The sequence below is a fragment of the Nerophis ophidion genome, linkage group LG17 (genome assembly GCF_033978795.1).
Source record: "Nerophis ophidion isolate RoL-2023_Sa linkage group LG17, RoL_Noph_v1.0, whole genome shotgun sequence".
Classification (NCBI taxonomy): Eukaryota; Metazoa; Chordata; class Actinopteri; order Syngnathiformes; family Syngnathidae; genus Nerophis; species Nerophis ophidion.
Window position 1 is genome coordinate 37,518,712 of NC_084627.1, and position 13,972 is coordinate 37,532,683.

Consider the following 13,972-nt stretch of genomic DNA (forward strand, 5'->3'; position numbering starts at 1 on the left):
TCTAATAACATCTGAATCGCTTCCACTGCCGTCGCAAGGAGCCGTCGCCCTTTTTTTTTTGTGCTTCACTCTAACTTTCCTCATCCACAAATTTTCATCCTCGCTCAAATTAATGGGGAAATTGTCGCTTTCTTGTTCCGAATTGTTCTTGCTACTGGTGGCTATGATTATAAACAATGTGAGGATGTGAGGAGCCCTACAACCAGTGACGTCACGCGCACATCGTCTGGTACTTCCGGTACAGGCAAGGCTTTTTTATTAACGACCAAAAGTTGCGAACTTTATCGTCGATGTTCTCTAATATTTAGTTAATATTCAAACATTTTACATGTGAAATTTAAAAAAATGTGAACAGAAATAGTTAATGCATATTCAGATAAATTCTTCAAAATTACAATAAAAAAATGGGTTGGGGTTCGGGATATATATATATATATATATATATGTATTTATCTGTAAATATATATACATATATATATATATATATATATATACTCCTTGCGCACTAATGACTGAAAGAGCATATATATATATATATGTGTGTGTATATATATATATATATTGTTGGCGTGCTGACATGCTAACTTTAGCACACTGACAGTTAACAAGTGTCACATACCAAATTGTATGACTGTAGGGTAAACGGTTGCAAAACCAACTCAAAAAGTTAGCTAGTTAATGTTAGCATGTTGGCAAGCTAGCGTTATCATGCTAACAGTTAGCTTGTGTCACATTCTAAGGTATATGACTCTAAGGTGTAAGGCTGAGGTATTAGCATAAAAAGAGTAGAATCACCCCAAAAAATTAGCATTTTTATGACTGCAAAGTGTATCGCTGCGGATTTGGAAAAAAAAGTTAGCACTTTTTAGTTAGTGTGCTAACAAGCTAACGTTAGCACACCAACAGTTAACAAGTGTCACATACCAAGAGATATGACTGTAGGGTAAACGGTTGCAAACTTAGCTCAAAAAGCTAGCACTTTAATGTTAGCATGCTAATAATTAAACATGCAAACGGTTAGCATGTGTCAAAAAAGTTAGCACTTAATTGTTAGCATGCTAACGGTAGCACACCAACAGTTAACAAGTGTCACATACCAAGTTGTATGACTGTAAGGTAAACGGTTCCAAACTTAGCTCAAAAAGCTAGAACCTTAATGTTAGCATGCTAAAATTAAACATGCAAACGGTTAGCATGTGTCAAAAAAGTTAGCACTTTATTGTTAGCATGCTAACATGCTAATGTTAGCACACTAACAGTTAACAAGTGTCACATACCAAGTTGTATGACTGTAGGGTGAACGGTTGCAAACTTAGCTCAAAAAGCTAGCACTTTAATGTTAGCATGCTAAAATCAAACATGCAAACAGTTGGCATGTGTCAAAAAAGTTAGCACTTTATTGTTAGCACACTAACAATTAACAAGTGTCACATACCTAAGGTAAACGGTTCCAAACTTAGCTCAAAAAGCGAAAACTTTAATGTTAGCATGCTAAAATTAAACATGCAAACGGTTAGCATGTGTCAAAAACTTAGCACTTTATTGTTAGCATGCTAACATGCTAATATTAACACACTAACAGTTAACAAGTGTCACATACCAAGTTGTATGACTGTAAGGTAAACGGTTCCAAACTTAGCTCAAAAAGCTAACACTTTCAAGTTAGCATGCTAAAATCAAACATGCAAAGGGTTAGCATGTGTCAAATAATGGGCTGCCCATTCACATGCTGGCGCTGGCATGAGAGCAGGCTCATAAATTTGCTTCTACTCAGTAGGGTGGGCTTGTCTGCAGTCTGCCATCAAATATAAGCCAATCAGAAGACGCGACCTGAGATTGACGTCATCACCTTTCGCTTTCCTCACTTTTGTTCATTTCTTTTCATATTTCCTGCTGACGTCACTCTAGTCTGTGTGTCCCCCCCCCCCCCCCTCTCTACACCTCCCCCGCCCCCTCCGGTTCTTTTCTGTGTGTTCAGTGAATCGCATCAAATTCTTTTGTGATGCTAAACTTTGCCCAGAAAAAGTTCGACACGGACAGTTTGAAGGTTTCTGTTGGGACAAAATCAAATGTTGATAGCTTCCACGCCGTTGAGCTTTTGAAGTTTGTGTTCTCGGCGAGAACTTTTGGACTTCCACGAGTCGGCGTGCCGGGTGTTGTTTTACCGGATCTTCCGCCCTCTTTGCGCCTGAGGAATGTGCACTTTGCCGCTCGGTGCTCGATGGGACTTCTCAAACCGGACCTGCGGATGATTCCCGGGCATGAGAAGAAGCTGGGCGGCCCGGACCCTCCTGAGCACCGCATATAGCCCGGGATTAGCGCTTCCTTTCCGGGCATGGACGGTGGCCGGGTCGGGCTCCAGCCGGCGTCGGGCGGCGGCGGGTGGGTCGTGGTGGAGGCCCGGCTGCAGGGTGGAGCACCGTGGGGATTCACCCTTCAGGGCGGCCTGGAGCACGGAGAACCGCTCATCATCTCCAAGGTACGACAAGTCAGCCTTTACAGCCGGGGTCACCAACACGGTGCCCGCAGGCAGCAGGTAGCCCGTAAGGACCAGATGAGTAGCCCGCTGGCTTGTTCTAAAAATAGCTCAAATAGCAGCACTTACCAGTGAGCTGCCTCAATTTTTCAAATTGTATTTATTTACTAGCAAGATGGTCTCACTTTGCTTGATATTTTTAATTCCAAGAGAGACAAAACTCAAATAGAATTTGAAAATCCAAGAAAATATTATAAAGACTTGGTCTTCACTTGTTTAAATAAATTAATTCATTTTTTTTTACTCTGCCTCCTATAACTTTCATTAAGACAATTTTAGAAAAAAAATACGACCTTAAAAATTATTTTAGGATTTTTAAACACATATATCTTTTTACCTTTTAAATTCCTTCCTCTCCTTTCCTGACAATTTAAATCAATGTTCAAGTTTTTTATTTTTCATTGTAAAGAATAATACATACATTTTACCGTGTTTCCTTGAATTGCCGCTGGGGAGCTAATTATTTTAAAACCTCTTGTCACCCCTGCGCTTACCAAAGGCATGCGGTAAAAGTAAGCATGCGCTAATTCAGGGGTCACCAACGTGGTGCCCTCTGGCTTGTTCTAAAAATAGCTCAAATAGCAGCACTTACCAGTGAGCTGCTTCTATTTTTTTAAATTGTATTTATTTACTAGCAAGCTGGTCTCGCTTTGCTTGACATTTTCAATTCTAAGAGAGACAAAAACTCAAATAGAATTTGAAAATCCAAGAAAATATTTTAAAGACTTGGTCTTCACTTGTTTAAATAAATTATTTTATTTTTTTACTTTGCTTCTTATAACTTTCATTAAGACCATTTTAGAGAAAAAATGCAACCTTAAAAATGATTTTGGGATTTTTAAACACATATACCTTTTTACCTTTTAAATTCCTTCCTCTTCTTTCCTGACAATTTAAATTAATGTTCAAGTATTTCAATTTTTTTTGTAAAGAATGAAAAATACATTTTACCGGATTTCCTTGAATTGCCGCTGGGGAGCTAATTATTTTAAAACGTCTTGTCACCCCTGCGCTTACCAAAGGCATGCGGTAAAAGTAAGCATGGCTAATTCAGGGGTCACTAACGTGGTGCCCGCTGGCCTGTTCTAAAAATAGCTCAAATAGCAGCACTTACCAGTGAGCTGCCTCTATTTTTCAAATTGTATTTATTACTAGCTGGCTGGTCTCACTTTGCTTGACATTTTTAATTCTAAGAGAGACCAAACTCAAATAGAATTTGAAAATCCAAGAAAATATTTTAAAGGCCTACTGAAACCCACTACTACCGATCACACGGTCAGATAGTTCAGTGTTTTTCAACCTTTTTTAAGGCAAGGCACATTTTTGTCATAAAAAAAAATCCAGAGGCACACCACCAGCAGAAAACGTTAAAAAATGTATTTTGTGTAAGCAAGCAAGTCTATCCACATTGTTGCTGTCCTTCTTTGTGTGAACATTGTTGATTGTCGTGTCACGTACAGATGTACTTTGTGGACGCCGTAAGTTTTTGCTGTCGTCCAGCATTCTGTCTCTGTTTACTTTGTAGCCAGTTCAGTTTGACTTGCGTTTTGCGTAGCCTTTTACTAGCAAGCTGGTCTCGCTTTGCTTGACATTTACAATTCTAAGAGAGACAAAACTCAAATAGAATTTGAAAATCCAAGAAAATATTTTAAAGGCCTACTGAAACCCACTACTACCGACCACGCAGTCAGATAGTTCAGTGTTTTTCAACCTTTTTTAAGGCAAGGCACAGTTTTGTCATGAAAAAAAATCCGGAGGCACACCACCAGCAGAAAACGTTAAAAAATGTACTTTGTGTTAGCAAGCAAGGCTATCCATGTTGTTGCTGTCCTTCTTTGTGTGGACATTGTTGATTGTCGTGTCATGTACGGATGTACTTTGTGTACGCCGTAAGTTTTTGCTGTCTTCCAGCATATTGTCTCTGTTTACTTTGTAGCCAGTTCAGTTTGACTTTCGTTTTGCGTAGCCTTTTACTAGCAAGCTGGTCTCGCTTTGCTTGACTTTTTCAATTCTAAGAGAGACAAAACTCAAATAGAATTTGAAAATCCAAGAACATATTTTAAAGACTTGGTCTTCACTTGTTTAAATACATTTGGTTATTTTTTACTTTGCTTCTTATAACTTTCAAAAAGACAATTTTAGAGAAAAAATACAACCTTAAAAATGATTTTAGGATTTTTAAACACATATACCTTATTACCTTTTAAATTCCCTGCTCTTCTTTCCTGACAATTTAAATCAATGTTCAAGTTGTGTTTTTTTCATTGTAAAGAATAAGAATGACATTTTACCGTATTTCCTTGAATTTAAAACCTCTTCGCACTCCTGCGCTTACCAAAGGCATGCGGTAAAAGTAAGCATGCGCTAATACAGGGGTCACCAACGTGGTGCCCGCGGGCAGCAGGTAGCCCGTAAGGACCAGATGAGTCGCCCGCTGGCCTGTTCTAAAAATAGCTCAAATAGCAGCACTTACCAGTGAGCTGCCTCTATTTTTTAAATCGTATTTTTTTTACTATAGCAAGCTGGTCTCGCTTTGCTTGACATTTTCAATTCTAAGAGAGACAAAACTCAAATAGAATTTGAAAATCCATGAAAATATTTGTTCAGTGTTTTTCAACTTTTTTTTAAGGCAAGGCACATTTTTGTCATAAAAAAAAAATCCGGAGGCACACCACCAGCAGAAAACGTTAAAAAATTTACTTTGTGTAAGCAAGCAAGACTATCTACGTTGTTGCTGTCCTTCTTTGTGTGGACATTGTTGATTGTCGTGTCACGTACAGATGTAATTTGAAAATCCAAGAAAATATTTTAAAGACTTGGTCTTCACTTGTTTAAATAAATTCATTTCTTTTTTTACTTTGCTTCTTATAACTTTCAGAAAGACAATTTTAGAGGAAAAAATACAACCTTAAAAATGATTTTAGGATTTTTAAACACATATACCTTTTTATCTTTTAAATTCATTCCTCTTCTTTCCTGACAATTTAAATCAATGTTCAAGTAATTTTTTTTATTGTAAAGAATAATACATACATTTTACCGTATTTCCTTGAATTGCCGCCGGGGAGATAATTAATTTAAAACCTCTTCTCACTCCTGCGCTTACCAAAGGCATGCTGTAAAAGTAAGCATGCGCTAATTATTTTAAAACCTCTTCTCACTCCGGCACTTACCAGGCGCATACTATATGCCCTGCGGCAATTCAAGGAAATACGGTAGTCTAATTCTTCATTTTAGCTTCTGTTTTTTCTACGAAGAATATTTGTGAAATATTTCTTTAAACTTATAATGATTAAAATAAAATCAAAAATATTCTGGCAAATCTAGAAAATCTGTGGAATCAAATTTAAATTTTATTTCAAAGTCTTTTGAATTTCATTTAACATTTTTGTTCTGGAAGATCTAGAATAAATAATGCTTCAAATATAGCTTAGTCCAATGTGTTATATATTCTAACAAAGTGCAGATTGGATTTTAACCTATTTAAAACATGTCATCAAAATTCTAAAATTAGTCTTAATTAGGAAAAAATTACTAATGATGTTCCATAAAAAAATGTTTACTATTTTTTTTCAAAAAGATTTAAATTAGCTAGTTTTTCTCTTCATTTTTTTGGGTTGAATTTTGAATTTTAAAGAGTCGAAATTGAAGATAAACTATGTTTCAAAATTAAATTTTCATTTCTTTCGTGTTTTCTTCTCTTTTAAAACGTTGAATTAAGTGTTTTTTTCATCATTTATTCTCTACGAAAACCTTCCGTAAAAGGAAAAAAAATGTACGACGGAATGACAGACAGAAATACCCATTTTTTAAATATATATAGATTTATTTATTAAAGGTAAATTGAGCAAATTGGCAATTTCTGGCAATTTATTTAAGTGTGTATCAAACTGGTAGCCCTTCGCATTAATCAGTACCCAAGAAGTAGCTCTTGGTTTCAAAAAGGTTGGTGACCCCTGTTATAAATTATATATTATTATTTATAATTATTTCAGTGGTGGTCCGTGCAGTCAAAGTAGACATTTTACCAGGGTAATGCCAACAATCTGTCCCAATTCCCGACGGAAATATTGCTGCGAAACTTTACCAATACGTAATACATGTGGCATAATTACTTAGTAAACGATCTTGCAAGAAGCATAAACAAGAGAAACCTACAACGTAGGACTCGTCGATTGCCATTTTGAAGTTCCTTGGAGTAGGAGTCGGATTCGGCTGCATATCTGGCAACCTCAGTCATGAAGAGTGGGAGGGGGCGACATAATTGTTTGGGATTGCAGTACCATTACTGGCCACTATACTACATATGTCTCCTTTAACGGCCTACTGAAAAGAGATTTTCTTATTTCTATGTGTCATACTTGTTCATTTCGCAATATTGCCATATTTTTGCTGAAAGGATTTAGTAGACGATAAAGTTCGCAACTTTTGGTCTCTAATAAAAAAGCCTTGCCTTTACTGGAAGTATGTGCGCGTGACCTCACCGGTGTGAGGGCTCCTCACATCCTCACATTATAATGTGAGCCACCAGCAGTAAGAGCAATTCGGACCGAGAAAGCGACAATTTCCCCATTAATTTGAGCGAGGATGAAAGATTCGTGGATGAGGAAAGTTAGAGTGAAGGACTAGAAAAAAATAATAAAATAAAAAGCGACGGCTCCGGGCGGGCAGTGTTAGCGTTTCAGATGTAATTAGACACATTTACTAGGATAATTCTGGAAGATCCCTTATCTGCTTATTGTTTTAATAGTGTTTTAGTGAGATTGTAAAGACATACCTCAAAGTCGGATGGCTGCGGTGAACACGCAGTGTCTCAGAGAGAAGCCTAGGAGCCAAGCTCACAGCTGCCTTTTTTGACAGCTAGTGCAGGAGGACGAATAATCCACTGATGTCGCCGGTAAGATATATATATCACAATTTTCCCATCCAAAAACATGCTGGTTGATATAGAGAAATATGTTCGCTTGACCGTTCTGTGTTAAAGCTTCACAACAAACAAAGAAACACCGGCTGTGTCTCGGTGCTAAAGACAGCTGCAAACCACCTTTTTCCACCAACAGCATTCTTATTTGACGTCCCCATTATTAATTGAACAAATTGCTAAACATTCAACAACACAGATTTCCAAATTACTGTGTAATCATGCGATGAAAAGAGATGGCTTTTAGCCGTAAGTGGTGCTGGGCTAATATGTCCCCTCCAACCCGAAACGTCACAAACACACATCATCATTCCGCGACATTTTCGACAAGAAACTCCGCAGGAAATTTAAAATTGTAATTTAGTAAACTAAAAAGGCCGTATTGGCATGTGTTGCAATGTTAATATTTCATCATTGATATATAAACTATCAGACTGCGTGGTGGGTAGTAGTGGGTTTCAGTAGGCCTTTAACCTTCCTCTTGTGTTAGATTTCTGTTACCATCTCTTAATTTTTTTTATCTTTTTTTTGAATTTTTTATATATATAACGTTTTAATTTTCCTGAGGGAACTCTCCTGAAGGAATTAAAAAAGTACTATCCATCTATTATGTTAACGGGTCGGTTTTTACCCATGTCTTAAATCAGCTGTAAAATACACTAAAACAATTACCGTATTTCCTTGAATTGCCGCAGGGCATATAGTATGCGCCTGCCTTGAATTACTGCCGGGTCAAACTCGCTTCCCAAAATAATTAGCGCATGCTTAGTGTTACCGTCTGGTCAAACTCGTGACGTCACGAGTGGCACTTCCCCTGTCATCATTTTCAAAATGGAGGAGGCTGATTTCAATACCGGTAATTTGAAATCACATAAAGGGAAGAAGATTAAGAGCTATTCAGTAGGATTTAAGGTCCAAGCTTACATCACACTCAAATTTTTACTGCATACCTTTGGTAAGTGCCGGAGTGAGAAGAGGTTTTAGAATAATTAACGCATGCTTACTTTTACCGCATGCCTTTGGTAAGCGCAGGAGTGAGAAGAGGTTTTAAATTAATTAGCGCCCCGGCGGCAATTCAAGGAAATAAGGTATCTATTATACAATTTGTTTCTCATCTCTTGGTTACCCACTTTACTACATATGGCTCCTTTAACCTTCCTTTTGTGTTAGATTTCTGTAATTTTAATTAATTTTTTATCTTTTTATGTTTTATATATAATGTTTTATTTTCCTGAGAGAATTCTCCTGAAGGAATTAATAAAGTACTATCTATCTATTATGTTAATGGCTGGGTTTTGACCCATGTCTTAAATCAGCTGTAAAATACACTAAAAACAATAATTATTTATTATACAATTTGTTTCTCATCTGTTGGTTCCCCTGTTAGGCTTCCTTATCCATGAAAATATTGGTTTTAATATTTTTGGTGTGGGCCATTGGGCCTTTTTTTTTTGGCAATATAGCCCTCGATTTCAATGAAAAAATGGTAAAATGAACCTCAAGAGAATTATATAAATACATAAAAGGTTGTTGTGTTACCTGACTATTACTGAGGGGTATTAGAACGCATCTCTTTGAATTAAGTTGTTGTATTTATTATTTCCTTTTAATAATTTTATACTGAATTGACTGACTTTACATGTCTGGACATGCCCGTCTTTGTTTGTTTTTGTACTGGATAACAAGTTAAAAATGAGCTCACATGTTTGGGAGGGGAGCTGGCTGTCAATTTGTTCAGTTTTGGCTCTAATTATTAATTGATAATCTTATTTTTATAACTGGGTCAAAACCGACCCTAACAACACTAAAGGCCTACTGAAACCCACTACTACCCACCACGCAGTCTGATAGTTTATATATCAACTATAAAATATTAACATTGCAACACATGCCAATACGGCCTTTTTAGTTTACTAAATTGCAATTTTAAATTTCCCGGGAGTTTCTTGTTGAAAACGTTGCGTAATGATGACGTGTAAGCGTGACGTCACGGACTGTAAGGAAATATTAGCGCTGCGCACACACACAGCTAAAAGTCGTCTGCTTTAACCGCATAATTACACAGTATTTTGGACATCTGTGTTGCTGAATCTTTTGCAATTGGTTCAATTAATAATTGAGAAGTCAAAGTAGAAAGATGGAGTTGGGAAGCTTTTGCCTTTAGCCACACAAACACACGGTGATTCCTTGTTTAAAATTCCCGGAGGTGAAGCTTTACTATGGATCAGAGTGGTCAAGCGAACATGGATCCCGACCAAATGTCAACCAGCAGTTTTCAGTGAGAAAATTGTGGTAAAAAGTCGCCACTTACCGGAGATCAGCTGAGCTTGTGCCGTCCATACAGCTGGCGTCAACTTCCATCAGACACTGGCCTCAAGACACCTGTGGAAACACCCTTCCGACTATCAGGTACTATTAAACTCACTAAAACACCAGCAACAGAATAGAAAGAGAAGGGAATTCCCAGAATTATCCTAGTAAATGTGTCTAAAAACATCTGAATCCGTCCCAATGCGATCACTTTTTTTTTTTAACTTGATTTATTTTTTTCTAGTCCGTCGCTATCAATATCCTCAAACACAAATCTTTCATCCTCACTCAAATTAATGGGGACATATTCGTTTTCTCGGTCCGAATAGCTCTTACTGCTGGTGGCTCCCATTAAAATCAATGTGAATATGTGAGGAGCCCTCACACTTGTGACGCCATCGTCTGCTACTTCCGTTAAAGGCAGGGCTTTTTTATTAGCGACCAAAAGTTGCAAACTTTATCGTCGATGTTCGCTACTAAATCCTTTTAGCAAAAATATGGCAATATCTCGAAATGATCAAGTATGACACATAGAATGGACCTGCTATCCCCGTTCAAATAAGAAAATCTCATTTCAGTAGGCCTTTAAGGTCATTATTTCAACCAGAGCATTTCATAACTTAGTGAAAAAAAATAATGTTTAGTTTTTTTGAAATAGAGGTTACCGACAAAGTCAAAAAGCTTTGATGCAAAAAAAAAAGTGGTTCTTTTATGTAATTAAAAACTAAAACGGGTCAGTGCTGACCTTAACACAAGACGAAGGTTAAGTTTGAAAAAAAATTCTCGAGGATGCACCACACAGGAGGAAGTTATCTTTCTAATATCGAGGTTTTATACGCACTAGGGGTGTGGGAAAAAATCGATTCGAATACGAGTCGAATCGTTGAAGAAAGAAATGAAAATTTAATTTTGAAACATAGTTTATCTTCAATTTTTTTTTATAAATTTTTTTTTTTTTTTTTTTTACATCAATCCAACAATCCACTACACAGCAATACCATAACGATGCAATCCAATTCCAAAACCAAACCTGACCCAGCAACACTCAGAACTGCAATAAACAGAGCAATTGAGAGGAGACACAAACACGACACAGAACAAACCAAAAGTAGTGAAACAAAAATGAATATTATCAACAACAGTATCAATATTAATTATCGTTTCAGCATAGCAGTGATTAGAAATCCCTCATTGACATTATCATTAGACATTTATGAAAATAAAATAAAAACAATAGTGTCACAGTGGCTTACACTTGCATAAGTTTGATAACACTTCTGTGTCCAATGTTTTCACAAAGATAAAATAAGTCATATTTTTGGTTTGTTTAATAGTTAAAACAAATTTACATTATTGCAATCAGTGGATAAAACATTGTCCTTTACAATTATAAAAGCTTTTTTTTTTTTTTTAATCTACTACTCTGCTAGCATGTCAGCAGACTGGGGTAGATCCTGCTGAAATCCTATGTATTGAATGAATACAGAATTGTTTTGAATCGGAAAAATATCGTTTCTGAATCGAGAACAAAAAAAAAATCGATATATTATCGAATCGTGACCCCAAGAATCGATATTGAATCGAATCGTGGGACACCCAAATATTCACAACCCTAATACGCACCCAAAGTTAGTTTGTCCGTGAGCTTTTATCGACTTGGCATTCTGTAATGTTTGGCCTGTATAAAAACTGACTTGACGGTCAAGATACAGAACACATTCAGCAGCTGTCTCTAGTCTCCTCTATTCGAATCGCTCATATGGATCAATTCCACCAATTTTAATTATTTTTTAAGGAGGCAAGCGTGTGGAACAGGGTTGAGTTTGATTCGGTACAGTCCCTTAATTATTTTCTCTCGTACGATCCATTTTAATCCAGTTTGCAGCTCTCTCTCACAATACTGCCGGTTGAGTACAGCCATGTAAACAAAAACTTTGTCCAGCAACAATGGCCACCCAGCCCCCACAATGCATTGTGAAATCTCGTGCCATTTCGAGCCCGACACCATCATGTCACTGATAGGCAGCTGGTTTTATTTGAGCAATTTACACAACTGCTGCCTCTCTGTTGGACTCCCATGATGCTTATGATACTTTGTGGATTATTATTAAAATGAAAATACTTTAATTACAAGGCGACAAGGTAGACACACAATATACTTTTTGGCAGAAGAAACATTAAATATGGTTCTGGTTATTTAAAGGCCTACTGAAATGAGATTTTCTTATTCAAACGGGGATAGCAGGTCCATTCTATGTGTCATACTTGATCATTTTGCGATATTGCCATATTTTTGCTGAAAGGATTTAGTAGAGAACATCGACGATAAAGTTCGCAACATTTGGTCGCTAATAAGAAAGCCTTGCCTGTACCGGAAGTAGCAGACGATGTGGGCGTGACGTCACCGTTGTGAAAGCTCCTCACATCCTCACATTGTTTATAATCATAGCCACCAGCAGCTAGAGCGATTCGGACCGAGAAAGCGACGATTTCCCCTTTAATTTGAGCAAGAATGAAAGATTCGTGGATGAGGAAAGTTAGAGTGAAGGACTAGGGGGGAAAAAAGGCGAGGGCAGTGAGAGCGATTCAGATGTTATTAAACACATTTACTAGGATACTTCTGGAAAATCCCTTATCTGGTTATTGTGTTACTAGTAATTTAGTGAGATTATAAAGTCATACCTGAAAGTCGGAGGGGTGTGGTGACCGCCAGTGTCTCTGATGGAAGCCATGGAGGAGCCAAGAAAGTCGCAGCTGCCTTTTTGACAGCTGCTGCACGAGGACGCAAACTCCGCTCATGTCTCCGGCAAGAGCCGACTTATTACCACAATTTTCTCGCCGAAACCTGCTGGTTGACATGTGGTCGGGAAACATGTTCGCTTGAACGCTCTGTTCCATATTAAAGCTTAACAAACAAAGAAACACCGGCTGCGTTTTGGTTGCTAAAAGCAGCTGCAATACACCGCTTTCCACCAACAGCATTCTTCTTTGACGTCTCCATTATTAATTGAACAATTTGCAAAAGATTCAGCAACATAGATGTCTAGAATACTGTGTAAATATGCGATTAAAGCAGACGACTTTTAGCCGTGAGTGGTGCTGGGATAAAATATCCGCTCCAACCAATAACGTCACAAGCACGCATCAACATACGAGTCATCGTTCCGCGACGTTTTCAACAGGAAACTTTGCGGGAAGTTTAAACTTGCAATTTAGTAAACTAAAAAGGCCGTATTGGCATGTGTTGCAATGTTAATATTTCATCATTGATATATAAACTATCAGACTGCGTGGTCGGTAGTAGTGGGTTTCAGTAGGCCTTTAAGGGTTCTGTTATTGGTATTTAAATGTTTATACAAAACCCTCAAACCAGTGAAGTTGGCAACATTGTGTAAGTCGTAAATAAAAACAGAATACAACGAATTGCTAATCCTTTTCAATTTATATTCAATTGAATAGACTGCAAGAGAAGAGCAGGCCTCACGGTGGCAGAGGGGTTAGTGCGTCTGCCTCACAATACGAAGTTCCTGCAGTCCTGGGTTCAAATCCAGGCTCGGGATCTTTCTGTGTGGAGTTTGCATGTTCTCCCCGTGAATGCGTGGGTTCCCTCCGGGTACTCCGGCTTCCTCCCACTTCCAAAGACATGCACCTGGGGATAGGTTGATTGGCAACACTAAATTGGCCCTAGTGTGTGAATGTGAGAATGAATGTTGTCTGTCTATCTGTGTTGGCCCTGCGATGAGGTGGCGACTTGTCCAGGGTGTACCCTGCCTTCCGCCCGATTGTAGCTGAGATAGGCGCCAGCGCCCCCCGCGACCCCGAAAGGGAATAAGCGGTAGAAAATGGATGGATGGATGGATGCAAGAGAAGATAGTTAATGTTGTATTTTTTGCAAATTACCATTAACTTAGAATTTAATGGCAGCAACACATTGCCAAAAAGTTGGCAAAGGGGCATTTTTACCACTGTGCTACATGGCCTTTCCTTTTAACAACACTCAGTAAACGTTTGGGAACTGAGGAGACCCATTTTTGAAGCTTTTCTGGTGGAATTCTTTCCCATTCTTGCTTGATGTACAGCTTAAGTTGTTCAACAGTCCGGTGTCTCTGTTGTCATATTTTAGGCTTCATATTGCGCCACACATTTTCAATGGGAGACAGGTCTGGACTACAGGCAGGCCAGTCTAGTACCCGCACTCTTTTACT

The 13,972-nt window shown here is 37.9% G+C and overlaps 1 protein-coding gene across 1 annotated transcript in view; it reads left to right on the forward strand.

Moving 5' to 3' along the window:
• The first annotated feature begins 2,318 nt into the window (after positions 1-2,318).
• The window catches only part of shroom3 (shroom family member 3), a 214,179-nt gene continuing 202,525 nt past the window's right edge, over positions 2,319-13,972 (forward strand). The window contains 1 exon segment of the mRNA XM_061876895.1: positions 2,319-2,479. Coding sequence (XP_061732879.1) covers positions 2,336-2,479 — 144 coding nt within the window. The 5' untranslated portion in view covers positions 2,319-2,335.